At 38.2% G+C, this 21,186-nt stretch overlaps 1 protein-coding gene across 3 annotated transcripts in view; it reads right to left on the reverse strand.

The window, feature by feature from the left end:
* ZFAT (zinc finger and AT-hook domain containing) overlaps positions 1–21,186 on the reverse strand; it is a 98,090-nt gene that overhangs the window by 66,473 nt on the left and 10,431 nt on the right. For 2 of the 3 annotated variants that reach the window (XR_012585800.1, XM_074577889.1), the window contains exons 2-3: positions 16,431–16,601; positions 8,429–8,689 (exon numbers count right to left, since the gene is read on the reverse strand). Coding sequence is in view for 2 of the 3 variants with exons in the window: in XM_074577889.1 (XP_074433990.1) it covers positions 8,429–8,689; positions 16,431–16,601 (432 nt within the window). In the remaining variant the exon portion in view is untranslated. Of the gene's footprint in view, positions 1–8,428; positions 8,690–16,430; positions 16,602–17,924; positions 17,997–21,186 lie in introns of those variants that run through there. The other variant, XM_074577890.1, reaches the window with a different exon arrangement.

The raw sequence follows: 21,186 nt of genomic DNA on the forward strand, positions 1-21,186 counted from the left end.
AAGGGGAACTTTTTTCCTCTGTTTAATAAAACTAGTGTGATACTTACACCAATAGAGAAAATAGACGAAATAAAGAAAAATTCAAAATCTAAACAAGGAATCTCAAAAATATTTGTGTTTCTAAATTATCTTGACATTATTACAGATTTTTGAGGAAATTCTATAACTGTTGTTGAATTTCTTACGATTTCACCGTTGATGAACAAATTATTTGTCTCCTTTCCATATGTAACTGTTACGATGACTTTAGGATTATTTCTGCTAGTACTAGATTTGTTATCCATCTTATTTAATGGGAAGTCTTCCAATAGCCTCTCTGGATAAGGCTTTTTTTCCCCACTGCCACTCTGAAGTGATAGGCAGAAACATACTTTTCTTTTTCAATGTAGATTCAAGAAGAATTAAGGTTCAAAACTGTTCTTTGGTTCAACCCAGCTCCTGACATGTAACTCCTCATTTCGAAGACGTGCATTTCTAAATCATCCCCTATCTGTTGCTGTTAGAATGTCTTCAGTCTCTTAAATTGGATAACGTTTGGACCTGCTAAATAGAAAGCAACGCAATAGTTGTATTCAAAGCACAAATCTGAAATAAGAATGAATAATTAGTAATCAGCTAAGTTGTTCCTTGAAGCTACTTCTTCCTTAAACCAAATGAGGAACTCCTTACTGAAATTCTAAAAACAAAACAAAAAAAACCCCAGAACTTATACATAAAGAATTAGCAGCATAAAGAATAAAAACAGAGGGTTGCAAGTTAATATCCACAAAATTTCTTTATATTTGATGAAGTGGTGGAAAATGCAGGCCAGAGAAAACATTCTTGAAAAATTAAGGCATTATGCAAATTTTCCAGAGGTAATGAGTAAGGAAAGCAAAAACTGATTGAAGAAAATTAAAAATGAATCCAGTGAATTTTGGATTTTTTTATTTCTGAATACAAAGCAGCTGACACAATCTCCAGAGTAAGTCATTCAATGTAAATTCATAATGTGCTCTAGCTGCTCTATTGAGAAACAATACATAAATAAAAACCAGTAACAGCAAAGCTGTAGTGTGTCTAGAGTTGTTTACGACATGCAAACAGCAGAAGCAGTGGAAAGAAGTGTTACATGGAAATGGCTATGGTTTAATTTCAATAATATCTTGTTAACATCCAGAGATTCAAAAAAAATCTGTCTCCCATGGTCTTACCTTAATGGAACAAGGGGTTAAAGAGTGCTGGCTGAGCCTTAAAAAAATGAAGGGCAGAAGTACAAACTAAAGGAGCGGAGTTAGGACTGATCGTGTAACTAGCACCTGGATAAACTGCAAGCTCTTTAGTAGATACAAAACCAGAAGGAAACAAAGCATGTAGGAATTAGTTTGGATATCTCAGACATACTGAGACAGAAACGTGTACACTGACAACCGTTAACGACTTGATGCTAATCTGTACATCTGACATTCATATTTACAATACCTAGAATGAGTAACAACCACACAGCAAACGGGAATTCAAACACAGCTAGCAAGAGTTAGCAAGCCATCTTTCTATGGAGTCACATTAGCAATGTTTTTGCCCCATTTTCTAGTTTCTACATTATAGAAAATGATCATAGAATCACAGAATGGTTCGGGTTGGAAGGGACCTTCAAGATCACCTAGTTCCAAGCCCCTGCCATAGGCAGGGACACCTCCCACTATAAAGCAGGCTGCTCAAAGCCTCGATGATGCTCTGTGCCTTGAGAGCCCCCTGCTTTTCAGTGCCAGCTAATGATTTCTTCAATTTCATTAGATAAATTCCTTGACATATGCTTCTTCTCAACTACCTTTTCCTCTGTTGATTTCTATGATTTTGGAAAATATTGCTGCTTTTTATCTATAAAGGGTCTCATTATGTCCCCATTTAACTCCTTGATATAGTTGTAAATTATTGATTGATACTGAAACCAAGTAATTCTAACACCAGCGTTTCACAGCAACACTTCAAAGGGATATTTTAATATAAAGAAATATCCCCTTCGACCAGAAACTGCCTGTGCAGTGTTTTCTTTTGGAGGGATGAATGGGAGTGAGAGGAAACAAACACTTTTTTCCACATTTCATTTATGAAACAGCCTCCGTTAGTTTATTATCAATAATAAAATGAATTGTCACAAAGTTCACAGCAGGACCAGGCAACCAACAGAAGCAAGTCTTCTCATAAAGAATCAGCATACACAAAGAATGTAAACTGCTTATTAAACTGTGTTTTTGCGAGGCTATTTCACATACTGTTAAACAACAAATACAGAAATTAATTCCCATCCACTGCTTTCGTTCAGTGGATACTAAGAGTTAGTGATAGTTGAGGGGGACAAAAAAGATATGATATACCTGTGGAGAAAACTCAAAGTCATTTTTCAGCATGTTTTAGCTAACAAAATTCCAGACCCATAGATGGAACGGAAAGCTGTGATTAGGACAACTGAATTTTCCTCATTTTGCTTGGGATCGCGTAATGAACTCCTAGCAGAGCTATGAACAGAATCCAAGCACCACACTCCTGAATCCTCATTTGTAAGCATTACAAAGTAAGAGTTTGTCAATGTGATGAGAGAATAAAGTGGTCGAAACTAAGAGACAAAGACATTTTATTGCCTTTTCATGATTTTCATGTTAACCTGCAACTCTATTCACTTTTGAATATTGGAATTCTACTAAAAAATAGAAAAGGAAGAAAAGAACGAGCCAGAGTTGAGTTTGTTAGTGATACAAATAATGAATAACTAACTGCTATTACCACAGCAACAAGCTAACAAATGTTCCATGATGTTTTTCTTTCCTAATGCGCTACTTGACCACTCTAGAGAGAGATCAAGTTCTGATGCTTAAACATTAAAATTTATTCACTAATCTGACACATGTCTATGGCGGTAGCCCCATTCTTCCCCTTTCTGAGAGGAACAAGCATCTTCCACAAGCGATTTGCTGATAAGGAGCTGGGGCTGCATGAGTTGCCAATACTTTTTGCTACAAACATAACTATTCCATAGTTTGTGGCTGAAAGAGACTTAAAAAAACCTCAAAATCCAACACTCTCCATCAAATCACCAAACCAAAAAAAAAAAAAAAAATCTTAACTCTTGATGACATCTGCTTTGTTCCTGGACTCTATCCACACCAAAAAAAAACTGAACTAGAAGGTGTGCCTTAGGAAAGAATTAAGATGGAGACAAAAGCATGTTTTAATGAAAAACAACAGCTTAAATTTTGACCACAGGGCTCAAGTTGCCTTTCCATAACATGGGACTATCTCATCAGTAATTAGTTATCTTCCTGGAAAAAATGACTTAAGTGTTACCATTATGGATTAAAGTAAAAATAAGTGTTTTGACTTAGGACAATCCACCTGTATACTAAAACAATTCTTGTGTTATGAAGAAACACCTGTAAGTGATTTTAAGATGATTTACGAGAAAATCGAGTATACGCAACTTAGAATAGCTAAGTAAAGTTTCTCCAAGCACGAAGAGTCTTTGCTGGCTCTTAAACAGACAAACTGCTTCACTCGGCATCTCCCTTGCTAAGCAGTCAGCTTAGCTCTTTGTCAGCTGGCACTTCCATCCAACAGACAGATAAACTCACCTCTCCTATCTACTGACTGGCATTTTAACTGCCTGTTTCTGTTTATGCAAGAAATACAATGCCGTGCCTGTGCCTTCTAACGTGTTTAAGAAATGGTCATGTTTGTGTTGATGAGCAAAGCTACTGTCAGCTCTGAACGAATCACTGCTTTCAGAGTCCCGTCGAACTAGATTGTTCGTCTGTCCCATGATTCTATTTCAGTCGTTAATTGAAGGTACTGCTCTCTGCATTCGTAATTCGACGAATGACATTTTGTGGGCACAGATACACATCCCTAATTGCCATGTTTTTAAACTACTCTTCATTCAAATTACTTCTTATCCCCTACAAGATGCTGATATTTCATAGTAGGAAGACAGTATCTTGGAAAAAAATAAGTAAACTGGCCATTCAAAATGAACACATGCAATTGCTTCTCCTGCAGAGACTGACATTCTACTTGCAAAAAGAATTAATTTAAATTAGAACCAAGTTGATGGAAAAAACATTTAAAGCTAAGGCCAAAGTACCATCTTTAAGAATTATGCAGGCTCCTAATTCACTAGGAATTAACGGCTCACTGCAGAGAAGAGAATCTGGGCTGTCCACTGCTGTAATCCGTCATCCACCCAAATCCTGTTCCTCAGCATCTCTTCCACATGGCAGAGATTCAGGTTTGCAGCAGTGTGGGAGAGGGATGCTGGTTAAAATAACTACCTGTTGTCTGTATCTCAAAACCAGCGAGATTAGAGGCAGCTGCTGGGCAACTGATCCAATCCAGCAACAGCCAAAATCCCCAAGCCCATCCCAGCCCGGCGGTGGGGGCCGAAGCGGCTCTGCTTTCTGGCCGGGAGCGAACACAGTGAAGACATGTGACTGCTCAGGAAGATTCTCAACTCTTCTAAGATGGATGATAGAACCTCCAGCCAGTCAGATCCAATCCATTCGCCAAACCCTTAAATGTGGTTGAACCAAATAAAAACAGAAATAGGTGTACACACAGCTCTGCTTAAATCACAGCAACTTTCTTAGGTAAATAAGCCCTCTATTAAAAAAAATATAAATACTTACTAAGCATGTATACGGGGGACTTGTAAGCACAACGGACATTTTTTAATTCCAGGCAAAAAAATTAATACACTTCTTTCTTGCTGTTTTACTGAATGGACCTGGAAGGTGAAGGCAATCATTATGCATGAAAGGATTAAATTAGATGCACAGAGGATGCCAGTAACCAGTAAGGCTTGGTGACACCTGAAAGAGTGGGAGAACTATCAATGAGACGCTGACCTCCGAGAGGTCAGTGTGGCTCACTAAGCACGGCAGCAAACAGCAGCGGAGGCCTGTTACATCCACCAATCATTCCTCTCACCAGTGCATACTACAGTTTCACTACGGTTTTATAGTGATTTATTCATTGTAATTTTAAACGTCCAGTATGATAAGGATTTCAATACCTCCCCTGTGGATCTATAAAAGCAAAACATTTTATTACTTGGAAACCTTTCCTAATATTTCAACTGCAGCTCAATACCTGTATTAAGTTTCTCTCAATAAAGAGTATCATGCAGAATATCAATATATACCTTTTCAATATTTATATGTTTAGCATATTTTAGCAACAGCTAAGAGGTTAGTGTGTAATCTGCACTATTCTGGTCACAAATCTAAAACGCCACATCACATGAGCTGCTATGAAGAAAATTAACTCCATCCCTGCCAGACCCAGTGCAAAGTGAAAACATACTTGATTATTCAAGCTGCAGCAGGGTAGGTTTAGGCTGGACATTAGGAAACAATTCTTCACAGGAAGAGTGGTCAGACACTGGAATAGGCTGCCCAGGGAGGTGGTGGAGTCACCATCCCTGAATGTGTTTACGACTCGTTTAGATGTGGTGTTAAGGGATATGGTGTAGGGGAGAACTTTGCAGAGTGGGGTTGATGGTTGGACTCGATGATCCCAAGGGTCTTTTCCAACCTAAATGATTCTATGATTAATCAGATGTCCATGCAGTTCTAAACATTGCAAGAAATGGTCCTCCATCTCGAAAAAGTTACAGCAGAGTTGTTGAGAAAACTAAGACTGACCAGATGCATAAGCAATTCCCACATAGTCTAGTTCATCTGTCACTTAAGACTCAAACAGGATAAGAATAATCCGAACACAAATATGAAGATTTCTAAATTACGAACCTTATGCAAGAGGTTACACAGAATTATTATTCCCCATTTCCCATAATTATAAAGTAAGATGGCACCCAGTAAAATGAGTAACATCAGGTTAAAGAAACAAGCAGAAGTACCACTGTTTCACAATGTAATAATGCCCTTAAACTCATTAACACAGAACATATTGAACACTAGAAAACCAGACAGCTTTGTAACCCACTTAGATGAATTAATGAGTTTAACAGCTTTCAGTTGCCAATGATATGGGTGAAACCTCTAGTTCAGGGACTCTGTCAACTCTCACCAAAAATCTTGATACATTGGGGTATTTTTTTTAATTTTTGAATTATTAAAAAGTTTTCATGAAGTTACATGAACAGATGAAAATACTTTTATAATTTCATTATGTGCTTGCCTTTTCAACTTTAGACTTTTGTGTTCACATTTAGAAGGTTCACATACCATCCTCAAAACTTTCTTCATAATGAAAATTGATTCTGATATAAATATCAGATTTATAAATAAATGGTCTGCGTATATAAATAAATGGTCTGTATGGGAGTTGGACTTGATGATCCTTTCGGGTCCCTTCCAACTCAAGATATCCTATGATTCTATGATAACAATTCGGCTCCAAGAGCTCAAATTTTAAAGATCATGTTTTCTGAGCCAGTACAGCAACACAAGTATGACAAACAATCCTACGCACAGACCAGATTGTTCTTGTCCACTTCTCAGGAAGTTTTGAGCTACTCAATGTAATCACATTTTCTTAAAGGATTATAATAATACACATGCTACTTTCATCTACATATTCAGAAACTGAAAAGTTGTCCCACAGCAGTTCATATGGTCAAGCCAGAAGTGAGAAGTTTTGCTGTGATGGGACAGTGATCAGTAGATGGCTGAAGACTGAATTTCCCAGATGTATTCCAAGGAAGAATTATCCCTTCAGGGTAAAAAACAGACCCCAATACCTTCACAGCTTGCAGACAAGGTAGGGAGCTTTGGGCTAGAGACTGGAAGCTCCTGTTATTTGCTGCTCAAGAATGACACGTTGCTCGATTGGTTTGTTTTTGCCAGAGAATAAATAAAAAAATGTTTCATCTGCCCGAAATTGAGGCTATTTTCCTTTTAAAGAAGGAAAAGGATGAGCAATTTACTTAGAAAAACCTGCCAGTGTGTTTTGTAGCAAAACAGATCAAGATAAGACGATTCAGGAGCTCTAATGAGCTAACAGGTCAGGAACAGTTAATTTGAATTTAAACTCTGATCTGAGATTTTATTTTAAAAGAACATTAGAAAAGGCAACATTGCTGAAATAATGCAAATGTTAACATCGTTCCTAGCACACACAAACTGCAAAGGGCATGGATGCTTGTGACGTCAGAGGTGAGACAGCTGGAGTAAAAGTCACTATGTTTAGTTGAAAAGTCCTACCACCGATCAGAATTAAAAAAATAACCAGGTACTTTATCAAAGCAAGAGTTTCTGTGCTCTGTTAACGTATTCTAAGCCCATTTTAATTAATCTTTGCTACAGAAGTTAAACTCTACATCTCACTGAACGTAGAACAGTCATACAAGTTGTATATCATAATAACAGACTGGACACAAAACGGTATAGAAAACTGGAGAAAAATCAATGGCAAATTTTGTCGACAAGTAGAATCAACAGAATATCACGCAAAGCAACTATTGCAAAAGAAAAAACCTAATTTTAACGCAAACACAAGACTCATATAAAGTTAGATAACTGGGACAAAAGTATTACTTTGACTGTATGTGACATTCATCTTCGAGCAAACTTAAATAGGCAGTTGGACTAGATGACTGTTGCAGGTCCCTCCAACCTAACCTAACCTAACCTATATGAATATTCACTGTTATCTTTTTAAAAAGGCTTCCTAGAGGGGTGGTCAATGCCCCAAGCCTGTCAGTGTTAAAGAAGCATTTAGACAATGCCTTTAATAATATGCTTTAGCTTTTGGTGAGCCCTAAAGTGGTCAGGCAGCTGGACTCATTATAGGTCCCTTCCAACTTAAAATACTCTATTCTGTTCTGCTCTATTCCGTTCTAAAACTTTGAGAGGCTGAATATATTCAAATTGATCTTAAAACTAAATTTAAACAATGAACACTGATATTCCAAAGACAGTCAATGACATATAGTTTTGTAAAACAGAGAGGTGAGTGTGGCATTATTTTTTATATAGTACAAGCAGCCACCCGGAAAAGCAGTCTTTAAATCTATGAAAAGAACAGGATAGAATTCAGGTTTCCCAAGTTACAGGATAGAAACACCTCTACAGCATCATCCTTCCCCACCTATGTGTGATACTTACCTACATGGCCCACATCGCTTCTCACTGGAGAACTGTAATCCTCTTTGTGAGAAACAGAACAGTTGCTTATGCAAAATAAGCATCTCAAGGAGTTCAAGACAATCATTAGTGCAATAAACATTTTGACCTTTTTTGTAAAAAATTAAAATACCTTGCCTGACTTCATTCTCTGTTTTGCTTCAAGATGCTTTTTATGTTAGAAGAAACCGGTAGTTCCATTCAATTTAAAATTAACACTGCGGATCAGGAGTTGCTACCAATCAGATCACAGGATGGAAACACACTATTTCACAACATGCTTAAGGTATTTTTGTTGCGTGTTTTCTTACCTCCATCTCCTTCTTCTTCTCCTTCATTTAAAACAATAATGCAGATATGTTTCCTCAGCTGACGTGTGTTGGAGAACTTCCGATTGCATTTCCTACATTCCAAGCTGCCTGGTGAGACTTCAGACAGTTCTGAACTTTCTTCTGGCCCGGGTGGAGCTTCTTCGCTTGGAACGGGATTATTTTCTGCTGCATCTTCATCCACACAAAACTTCTTAGTAGACCCTTTTGGTCTGCCCCTTTTCCTCTTCACTACAAGAAGCTCTAGAAAAGAAAGTTTAAGTTAAAAAGAAGCTATAATTAAATTCCACAGCTGATTATCTAATATCCATCTGAACTTCAAAAAATAGGAATACTAAATTAAGTTTGAGATTAAAAGCTTAAAAAAATGCTAGCTTCACGCAAACTTATGTTTAAGAAATGGTATTTGTTGGCATTTCTGCTAGCTGCAAAGCAATAACATTTGTGTTACTGAGATCGGTAAATGTCAAAGTGCCAAAGTTTTACAGAAATTACACTGCAAGCACTCTTTTAGACTGTTGTATAACTGTATCAGCCTGCATGTTCTACACAGTTGCCCTGCTGTGTTCTGACATTCTACATAAAGCCTTTTTAATTTAAATCACTCTCAAAGAAATTGCTTAAGTACAGACTTGTATTCAGAGAAAAAACAGTTTACGTTTTAAAACCAAAAGTTCATTGTCCTTTCAACAAGCTGAACTGTTACTCTCTAATATTTCCCATGCTTGTTCATTGTTAGCACTTTCTAGCCAAAAGTTGGTATAAAAACTTGTTGGCAACAAATACATTTCAGAAGTCATGCAAAAAATGTTTCCTTTCCTTAAATTTCCTTAATTATTCCTTTCAAATAATTAAAATCAGAAGTAATCCACAATTCTCAATATACACAACATAACTTCACATTTCCATATTTTTGTAGAGGAAACATAGATAAAATCAGTGAGATGTTCCACACAGTGATCCAGTAATTTTAGGAGATTTCAGCCTCGCTACAAGTTACTTCCATCTAATAGTTTAATACAATGAAAAGAATCAGTCTCTAGCAGTCTCTGTCTTTCTGGTTAACACAGGGGTGCTTGCCTGGGTTTTTTATTTCTTTATACTGTGCTTCTTAAGAAATTACCCATTGTTATTGTATATGTTTTAGTTATTTACATTGAAGCTGCTCTTCTGCAAGAAACTAGCAGTTCACAAACAGTAAAGCACGGTAGCATTTAAACGATCTTTTACAGTCTGAGCAGACATCTGGTGAAGTCCCAGATCCACTCTGCGTATCTGCATAAGTTCTGAGAAGGAAAAATTGGGGTGCATCTAGAAGAGCTTGCCCGATGGCGTGTGGAGAAACAGGACACAGCCAGGCTTCTTCCAGGCTTCTGGGATTAATTTTATCTAATGTTAGACACTCGAGGTCTCAATTTAGTTAATATTTGTCTTCTATACTGAAGGAACAGATAAACTACTCTCCAGAGTGCAGTTCAGATCACATAAGGCTTGAATCACCTCTGGATCCCACGGTGACCAAGTTCCCTGTTTAAGAACCTTCAGTCGTGTGCAGTGAATTCCAGCTCTGAGAATTAAAAGGTAGAAGAGCTTGATATGGTTGTCGTAATTGCAAAAAAAGCCCCAGAGTATAATGTGCATTAAAATGCGCGAAGTGAAACGGAACTGGTATGAAGCACCTGTCAGCCGCCGTCTTTATAATATCATAAAGAAAGACAATGGACTGGCACATACTGAAATTTTTTAAATAATTCTGGTCTTTGTGCTCAGAAAAAAACAAGGAAATGTAAATCTTGTGCATGTTTCATCTTATGATAGTCATAGCAAAGAGGTCCCTTTAAGTTTTCTTACATTAAAATATTTCCAAATCTTGAGACCTGTGCAGAAATAAAATTATTCTCCTCAGAATTTCATACTTTTACTGTTGCTTTGGGGTTTTTTTGCATAGCACAAATGAGAGAAGTATGAAATATGTCTTCTGTGTTAAAAGAGAGAAATGTCCAGTAATTAAGCAACTGCTGCAGTTTCAAAAGATTGAAAATATCTTGAGATTATTCAAGGTAAAACAGACTGGCAGTACTACACATAAATCGTGCCTCTTATGAGAAACTTACATTTCTATTGCTCTTATTCCAGAAACGTTCACCAAAACCAGAATATATCAAGAACAAAGATTGATTAAGAACTGTCTAAAGCTTTTTATCAATTATTCATCAAGCCAATAGCCTACATTCTGCCTGATAAATTGAGAGTGACAATGTAAAAGTCTGAAAAAACATGAAAGGAGAGAATATTAATTAAAAAAAACACAAAAGGAGAAATTTTCAAGTACATGGGCCAAAAGACTTTACTAAATTGGTGGACTTAGAGCATATGGAAAAATAAATGACCTTAAGGGAAGATGTTGTATGAGAACAGGAGGTGGTGGCAGCACCTTATTCAAAATCTGTTCAGAATTTCCCTTAAGTATTCCAGACAGACAAAACCCCACATACAGAGACCATAGCTTTGAATTAATCACGTAATTGGTATCAAGTGAAAAAGAAAGCATTCTGTCTTGTTATAGGAGCTTAAATATAATGTAAAAAGAATACGAAAAGCCTCGTTATAAACAGGAAAAAGAAAACACTTTCACATAACTTTTGCAACCCTCCATCAACAACATTATGAATTTCTGTGCTACTGCACTCCAGTGAAAGTAGTTTTGTCGATTATCAGCCAAAAAGAGAAGGATTATTTCAATGCTCTCAAAACATCTCTTTGCTACCATTCATGTAATTTTGATAACCATCAATTGCAGCAATCAGTATTTGGTGCCTTGAGCTAAAGAAATAAACATGCAATTAAAACAAGCACACAAATAACATTTATCTTCATGTCAACCTCTAAGAAGGTCACAGTTTGCCAAAGTGTCAAACACAGTATGAGGAATACAGATGTGGATCAGGTTACTATAAAATAATTAAATCCCAGGATTTGAAAAGTGAATGCAACCACCATATTCTCCGTGTATAATATTCTTTTCTTTCTTTTACAATCTTTTTACATCAGATTACCCAACTTGTTATCCAAAAGGAAATGAAGCAGAATCAGGTAAAAGAGCTTCTTCTCAACTGTTTTAACGCAAACTTAAAGAAAAAGAGAACAGTATGTTCACATCAAGACAGAAATGGAACAAGAACTCGTATGCAAGCGGAAATATGAAAACTGCTCCTTCAGAAGGTTGGTGGTAGATCCTCTTCTGTGGCCTACAAAACTGTAATTCTTGTCACTATGACTACTAGTGTGTGGCAAACGTATAAAGAATGTCTAAATTTTACATCTGTTTGTAAGTGATCCTATCAGTAGGAGAATTTGAAGCAGTTCTGACATTTAAAAAGGCTTGGTGGCAAGCGCTGGGTAGCAACATACACAGGAACAGGAGGACTCACATGGAAACTGATAAATCACCAGACAAATCCCGAGCTTACAACAATCACTTCATTTTCTTCCTCCTTGTTTTACTTTTTCCGGGGCCAAACATATCGCAAGCCGCTTTGTATTAGCAATGCCCAAATTAAGCTTTTAACAACGCACGTGACCATAAAATTCCAGCTGTCTCTCTCTACCCAGCTTGCCACCAGTTAGCCAGTCACACGGCGTTATACTCATCGCAGTTCAAAGCACCACCTCAGACTAACAAAACACAGCAACTGAACAGCGGTACCTTGCCGTTCCTCTGTTAGCACATAACCAAGTCCATCACAAACATCATCGCTTGCTAGAAAAAAGAATCTGCTTAACCGTTAAAAATAGTTTAATAAATAAAGGAATAAAATCCCCACTTATTTCAAGGATGCTTAGTCACAAGTTTTAAATTGGTCATTAAAAAGATTTTAAAAGACCCTGTTCCCCCAAGAACATCTTAGGTTTTTCTGGGAATTTTACACTCATCAAAGACTCACTGGAACCAATCTTTACGTTGATTGGTATTGGATGCACAATGGCAATGTTCTGGGAAGGCATTCTGTGCTACGCTATATAATTATGTACTCAAAGACATAAAAAAGCACTTCAAAAAGAGAATAATGAAATAAACTATATGTCTATTTTTATACTGTTCCTTCATAGGAATTATTCACATAAGCTTCTCCAAATCAGTCCATTTAGCAATCAATTGTCTCAAAAATATTCAGGACATGAGTAACACAGAACATTTCCATTTATGAGGCCTTCATATTATTATAGAGCAGAATTATACCTAATTAATCCCTTGCAATATGTATACATATATATGCATCTCAATCAGATTCTACTGAGGTCTGTGATCATTCCCATTAATTACTTGTCTGGGATCATGCTACATAAAAATAAAGATCCATAACCAGACCTCCAGAGCACTAGGGCCTAGACAACATTTTTTAAAAGTTTATTTTTAAAATAAACAAAATTGAATAAAAAACCCCTTAGAATTTAAATAACAATAACTTCCCTGTTGAGAACTTTTATCTCTTCATAGATTCAATTGTAGACCAGGTAGATCCTGGCACACCAGGACTATGGATTCCACCGGACTTAAGGATCCTCAGTACAATGGTTGCCTCAAAACCAAGCTTTACCAAAATTGGTTCACTAAAGGACAACAACCCTTAGGGGGTAAGATTTTCCAAAGTTACTTTATCATGCACAGGAAACTGCAATAAATCGGCAAGACTATACACTGTAAGTATATCAAGGACTTGTCTCTGGTTTTCTACCCCTCAGCCTTAACTGAATTACATGTGGAACTCAAATTACTCATGTAAAAAAAAAATCTTCAATAAACCACTTTAATGTTTTAACAGGGCAACTAGCTCTGATTCTGGAAGAGTAGATGTAAGCGATCCCTACCAAATGGCCCTTTTTCTCCAAACCTGTGTGAGTAAGCAGCTCAAGACGGTCACCACACTTCCAGCTGCAGCACGATTCAAACGGTTTGTCAGAAGTCACAAAACACTTGTGCAAGTGTCCACTTAAACACCCTGACCAAATTCCAACAGTTAGATGCATTATGCAACAGGAATCCTTCCTCAAGTGTCAGTATAAAAAGTGTATATTTTATTTAATCGATTACAATGTTTTTAAAAAGGGCAGAAAGGAGGACCCTGGGAACTACCAGCCTGTCAGCCTCACCTCTGTGCCTGGGAAGATCATGGAACAGATCCTCCTAGAAGCTATACTAAGGCACATGGAGGACGGGGACATGACTCCAGACAACCAGCATGACTTCACCAAGGGCAAGTCCTGCCTGACCAACGTCGTGGCCTTCTGTGAAGGAGTGACTACATCAGTAGACAGGGGAAGAGCTACTGATGTCATCTGTCTGGATTTCTGTAAGGTCTTTGACATGGTTCCCCACAACATACTTCTCTCTAAATTGCAGAGAAATGGATTTGATGGGTGGACTGTTCGGTGGATGAGGAATTGGTTGGATGGTCACATCCAGCACTGGACAAAATGTGACCTATGCATAATTTCTGTAACAGCAACATCTGCCTGGTATCTTTGGTTCCATTTGATAAAAAAATTCTTAACATCATTCTACTAAAATGGCTAGGACAAATCTACTCTAAATATAACACGACTTAACTATTGGAAAGTGGTACAACTAAATAAAATTCAGCAGACAGCATTGCCAATAAAATAACATTAGAGTAATAAACACGTTACTTGCCTAGCATTTTACTTCTTCACAGTACTTATAAAATAATTATTACTCGGGCAGAACACAGAGTTCCATCAGCAACTCAGCATTCACTCGTCCATACCAATTCTGGAACTGGAATACAGGAAATTCCATCTCAACACGAGGAAAAATTTCTTTACTTTCATGGTGCCAGAGCACTGGAACGGGTGGCTCAGAGAGGTTGTGGACTCTCCTTTTTGGGAGATATTCAAAACCTGTCCAACCTGCTCTCGGTGACCCTGCCTTGACAGGGGGGTTGGACTAGATGACCTATGAAGGTCCCTTCCAACCCCTGTGATTCTGTGATTCACTACATTGTTTACCAATACCTGGAAGAAAAACTATGCTTTCAAAGAACAAAAAGATGTTCATCCCTCAGTCAATGAATACTAAAAGGAAGCTGTAATCTCTAGACTGTCATTCATCAATCACTTCTCCTTTTCGTGACAATACTGAATTACTACAAAGAAGGGTCCACTGAGAAAAAACTGTGTATTATAAACTTTTAAAGTTTTATCTGTTGAGGATTCCATAATAGGAGGGAAATAATTGATGCCTTGAAAGAAGAACTCTTCAAATTCCTATATTCAACTGTGAAATACCCTATTTTTTGAAAAAGAACACAGGAAACAATTGAACAGGACTTCAGAACAGACTATTGTCTTCTCCAGTCAATCTATGTGATGGGAAAGAAGAAATATTAAAGTATGTTTATAATACATAAAGTTGAAAACTACGTGAAAGTAATTTACCTTGACACGCTTACTGACGGCAGACAGCAAAGAATTAGCTACGTAAGCCGAAAAAGGTGGCACCGTGTGATCGTATCAGATGATGAGAAGCATCCACCAAGAATTATGAAAAAGGTAACTAATGAATATGTAACTTAACATATGAACATTATATTTTACGTAATTAGATTTGAAAAGTTATTTGCTTAAAAGCTGCATATGTCTAATTTCTGCTGCTTCAGATCATAGCAGTAAGTGCAGACTATTCTCATAAATGTACAATGCATGCTTAACAACATGTAATACAGAAAGTGCAGACAGTCCCTCACACAAGTGCAAAAAGTTTACAGAAGAGCCTTTTTACTAAAAGGAATGTTAGAAAATACCAGTCTTGCTGTACTCAGAAATACAGTTCAGTGAAGGGCTAACAGGAAACAAAGATTTAAGAAAGGAAGATGCATTCTGCATGCCTGAGAAATTCAGTCTGTATAATTAAAATAAAATTAGAATGGCATTGTGAAACTTGATGTAATTTGTTATTTATTCATCTTCTTCTGATGCACTGTTAATTTTAGGCTTTGTGTGAAATAATAATCTGAAGCAATTTTTCCTCACCAACCATCTGAGGAGATTGCAGCTATAGCTGAATAATATATGACCATTATTAGAAATACCTTCTTATGTTGATGAAGTTAATGTAACTACTGAATTACTGCTAGTAAATAAATGAAGAAATATCACATGCGTACATTAATGATAAAAACCCCACAAACTTTTAAGTATGATATCGGAGTGGTTTTTATTCATAAGCACACACTTTTTAAGATCCAGAAATCTAAATGACTGGAAAATTCTACTAGTTGTGTTAAATAAGAGGCTTGCCAACAACATAAATCCATTGCTCAGTAAGGGTCTAAAAGAAGTCTGGATTATTTTGAACGCATTGCTACTATTACAAAGAACTGCAATTATAATTAGTTAAAATGGAATTAACAGAACTTCTTCCACTGCAGAGTAAAATTGTTCTGTAAAAAGTAACCTTTGACTACCGGATTGCTTTATTTACTAGTGCCAATATCAAAGCATAGTTATAAATTATTAGTCATGCCATTTCCGTTTTGGAATAGAACTATTAACATTATCTGAAACACAATAAGCAAGATGTTAGGCAACTCAAAGCACACCACCATTCCTAAGCCTGAAGACCCCCATCCATGGTGTCCTGATCGCTCTCCACTGCCATTACACCTTCTTCCCGCTGCTATGACACAGCTTCAAGTTAAAGCTGTAGGACGCAGACTTAGCTACACTTGACATTTAAAATTAATGGACCGATGTCATCACCCCCTATCACATGCTGAGTTTATCCACATCTGTCTTCTGATTTATTCTGCACTGAACAAAATTCAGTTTGGCAGTTGTACAGCGACCATTACAAAAACAAGCTACAAAAATTATTCTATACACAATGCAGAATCATCACACCACAGCTTTTATTAAAAAACTAAATGACTTGGAAAATGACATTCCTCTCACTTTATGAATGTACCTTCTGCATCTTTGTTTACGTTTGTGGGTACTGTTAGAGGCTGGAGTGGAATAATGATGTCATCCACGTTGGTCCCTTCTTCTGTATGCTTCTCAGAGACGTGAGACAGCAGTTCAGACTGATTTGGTGAAAACAAGTTACAAAGCTTACACATGAAGATGGAATTGATCCCTGAAAGGTAAGTTTAAAAAGAGGAGTTAATATTTCATAATTTGTTTGTTTATATTACCACAAGTTATTGAGATTTCGGTTCGGCTAACACACTAACTATCAGTTAACTTAATACACTTAACGGACAGTAATGAACTGAAACAAAGAACGTTACACCATTAAATGAAGACATTCATCATAAATCCTAAAATAAATTCATTTAAGAAATGGTTCAACTTCTACCCAAATCCTCACAGGGCAAAAAATATCTTCTGGCTCAAATCTTAGAAATAACAAGACCCAAAAGAGAGCAGGAAGACCTTTTTTTCCCCTTCCAGCCTCAGACATCGTTATAATTTCATATTTTTTCAAACAGCTGATAAAATGATATGACATTAAGTCATTGTCCAGGTTTGATGTGTACCACATTGGTATAAATGCAAAGCATTTTTTATTTATTTTATTTAAAAAGTAGCTCTTAAATACAGAGAAGCTGGGCCCCAAATCCTAATTTATGTTCACAGACCTCACTGTTCTTTCCTACATCTACTTAACCTTTCTACTTACCTCACCTAAGCAAGTCTAATTCGCTAATTACCTGTGTAAGTGCTGGAAACAAAAGAAGGAAGGAAGAATTAAAAACCATAAAAAATAAAAGGAAACTTTTCCTTCATTATAGTAACGTTTCTTAGAAAATTAATATGTTCTATCAAAAATGTATGCTTTGATGCATCATTTTTGCCTGCGAGTTAAAAATGTTAAGTGTGTGGTTCTGGGGGTCATTATCCTTAGATGTGGCTCTGCCACTAATGAAAGAGTGTGGAAAAAGCTCAAAACATCCGCAGTGCTGTAGACCACAAAACATTGCATCATATGACAGTCACAGCTATGCCATCACATCGTCTTCCTTTCTCCTTCTGGCCATTCACTTCAGAGCTGTACAAACACAAAGATTTTTCTTCTTTTCTCCCAGTATTTGAAAAAAAAATATGAGGCCTCATCTCACCCATCTACATGGAGAAAAATGGGCAGAAATAGGAGGAAAATTTAAGGAGGGGGAAAAGAAGTTTTGTTCTCAAAACAAAATGTATCGTATCAGCCTCAGAGGCTGATGGGACTGATTACTGATGGGACTCAGGAATAAAAGGAGGGTTTACCACCTTTGGAAAAAGGGACAGGCAACTCAGGAGGAGTACAGAGATCTCGTTAGGTTATACAGAGAGAAAATTAGGAAGGCAAAAGCCCAGCTGGAGCTCAACTTGGCCACTAACATAAAGGACAACAAAAAAAATTTTCATAAATACATCAACAAAAAGAGAGTGAGGGAGAATCTCCATCCCTTACTGGATGCTGGGAGGAAAGTTGCAACCACGGACGAGGAGAAGGCTGAGATACTGAATGCCTTCTTTGCCTCCATCTTCAATAGTCACACCAGCTGTCCCCAGGGTGCTCGGCCTCCTGAGCTGGAAGATAAGGGTGGAGAGCAGAACAACCCACCCATAATCCAGGAGGAAGTAGTCAATGATCTGCTTCTGCACCTAGACACACATAAGTCTACGGGGCCAGATGGGATTCACCCAAGAGTACTCGGGGAGCTGGCAGACGAGCTCACCAAGCCTCTCTCCATCATTTATCAACAATCCTGGTCAACAGGGCAGGTGCCAGATGACTGGAGGGTGGCTAATGTGACGCCCATCTACAAGAAGGGTCGGAAGGAGGATCCGGGGAACTACAGGCCTGTCAGCCTGACCTCGTTACCAGGAAAGATCATGGAGAGGATCATCTTGAGTGAGCTCTCACGGCAAGTGCAGGGCAGCCAAGGGATCAGGGCCAGCCAGCGTGGGTTTAGGAAGGGGAGGTCCTGCTTAACCAACCTGATCTCTTTCTATGACCATGTGACCCACCTTCTGGACGAGGGGAAGGCTGTGGATGTTGTCTATCTGGACTTTGGTAAGACCTTTGACACCGTCCCCCACAGCATTCTCCTGGAGAAGCTGGCGAATCATGGCATAGACAAGTGTACTCTTCACTGGGTTAAAAACTGGCTGGATGGCCGTGCCCAGAGAGTTGTGATTAATGGGGTGAAATCCTCTTGGCGGCCGGTCACCAGTGGTGTCCCTCAGGGCTCAGTTTTGGGGCCGGCTTTGTTTAATATCTTTATCAATGATCTGGATGAGGGGATTGAGTGCACCCTCAGTAAGTTTGCAGATGACACCAAACTAGGTGGGAGTGTTGATCTGCTTGAGGGTAGGAAGGCTCTACAGAGGGACCTGGACAGGCTGGATCGATGGGCCAAGGCCAACTGTATGAGGTTTAATAAGGCCAAGTGCCGGATCCTGCATTTTGGTCACAACAACCCCAAGCAGCGCTACAGGCTTGGGGAAGAGTGGCTGGAAAGCTGCCCAGCAGAAAAGGACCTGGGGGTGCTGGGGGACGGCCAGCTTAACATGAGCCAGCAGGGTGCCCAGGTGGCCAAGAAGGCCAACAGCATTCTGGCTTGTATCAGGAATAGCGTGGCCAGCAGGAGCAGGGAAGTGATCGTGCCTCTGTACTCGGCACTGGTGAGGCCTCACCTCGAGTGCTGTGTTCAGTTCTGGGCCCCTCTCTACACGAGGGACATGGAAGTGCTGGAGCATGTCCAGAGGAGAGCTACCAGGCTGGTGAGGGGTCTGGAGACCAGGTCATATGAGGAGAGGCTGAGGGAGCTGGGCATGTTTAGCTTGGAGAAGAGGAGGCTGAGGGGAGACCTCATTGCCCTCTACAACTACCTGAAAGGAGGTTGGAGAGAGGTGGGTGTTGGCCTCTTCTCCCAGGTGAATAATGACAGGACCAGAGGAAATGGTCTGAAGTTGCAGCAGGGGAGGTTTAGATTAGGTATTAGGAAGAATGACTTTACTGAAAGAGTGGTCAGGCACTGGAACCGCCTGCCCAGGGAGGTGGTTGAGTCACCATCCCTAGATGTATTTAAGAAACGTCTAGATTTGGCACTTCAGAGCATGCTCTAGTGGCAGAGACTGTAGGGGTTTTTTTTGTGTGTGTATGGTTGGACTCAATGATCTCAAAGATCCCTTCCAACCATGAAGATTTTATAATTCTATGAGTAACATTTGACATTAACAAAACATCTAGTATTCCATACACTTTGACATAAAAGTTCCATGAAAAATTCCTGTTGATTCAAAAAAAGCCCTCAACAAACTAAAAACTTTAGAAGCAGCAGCAAATGAAGAATTTCATTAAAACTTCTCTTGGTCAATGCTTTAAACAGAAATTTTACAGAACATTTTAGACAACTTTGTAGGTTTTGTTTTAATTTACAGGTACTAGAGGTGTGATGCGAAAGCAAAGCCACAAGATAGTAAATAACAATAAAGAAGGGTTAATATAAAGCTAATAATTCAGAAAAATCCTGATAAAAAAAAAAAAGCTTACAAACTCTTGCCAGAGACTTAATTCAGAGGACTTTATTTGCTTTCTAAAACTCCTGTCATTTGTTTTAATGGTTTGATTTTTCAGCAGCCCCTGCTGCCTTCAGTGTCCAACGAAATGTAACAACAACCAGGACCCAATTTTAACAGCAAGCTTTGTCTTCAGCTACATACACGAACTCCTGGCCCAGAGACTCACTCATTGCTCCTCTCCCCTCCACCTCCCTAAGGAAAATTAGGGACGTATGCTCACTGAAATCAAACTGAAACAACCAACGTTATTTGAGGTACAAACCAAACCACAGATTAGTCAGATAAACACAGAAATAAAATGTTATTTTGTGAACTTTGGGATCAATCTGGGGAAAAGAGAACAGGGAAGCTGTATTTTGGGACCGGTTTTCAAGCCAATCCCAAGCAAAGATCGCTACCCCTATTCAATGTTGTTCCCCTCCCTTCATGACACATTAATTATATGGTTCACCCCCCGCAAGAAAAAAATCTATCTTTAAGGCATTCGGAATGTTAAAATCAGCAGATGTGACTCTCTTTTGCAGTTATTTGCACCTGAAACTATAACAAAAGCATCCTCATCTTCAGAAATAATACAACTACCTCAAAAATAAAAGGCAGAGTATGTCTTCATCTCTTTAAAAACATCTCTGAAAAACAACTCAAATATTGCTCCCATTGTTTGAAATATACTCTATAATTACACACACAAGCAGCTATGTAAAATGCATAACACATTCAGCACGTTCTTAGGAGCTCGGTAGGGTTCCTTCTCAGGTATTCTGCTGTCTTGAGCACACACACATTTCTATTTTGATTCCAGTACGTTTATAATGGAAATGTTCCTTTGAATCAATTCCTTTGAACTAGTTCTGCTCTAGTTAGTGTTATTCTTTTATTTAACAAAAAATAATGAAGGCTGTTATTGACCCAGTGGATGACAACTGTTCTCTCTAAATGTAAATGCACAGTTAAGATTCACGCTACAAAACCTGTGAGCATTTACCTAAAGGTTTAACTAATACTGAACATTGAAATTCCACGATTTTGCTGAAAATTCTATTTTGAGGTTTTATTTGCCACTGTTTCTGCCTCCTGACCTGCTGGTTATTTTCCCTAAAAGTTCAGGCTCACTGCTTTGTGTCTCCTGCCTCCTCCTTCAACGG

Source organism: Larus michahellis, chromosome 2, assembly GCF_964199755.1.
Source record: "Larus michahellis chromosome 2, bLarMic1.1, whole genome shotgun sequence".
Classification (NCBI taxonomy): Eukaryota; Metazoa; Chordata; class Aves; order Charadriiformes; family Laridae; genus Larus; species Larus michahellis.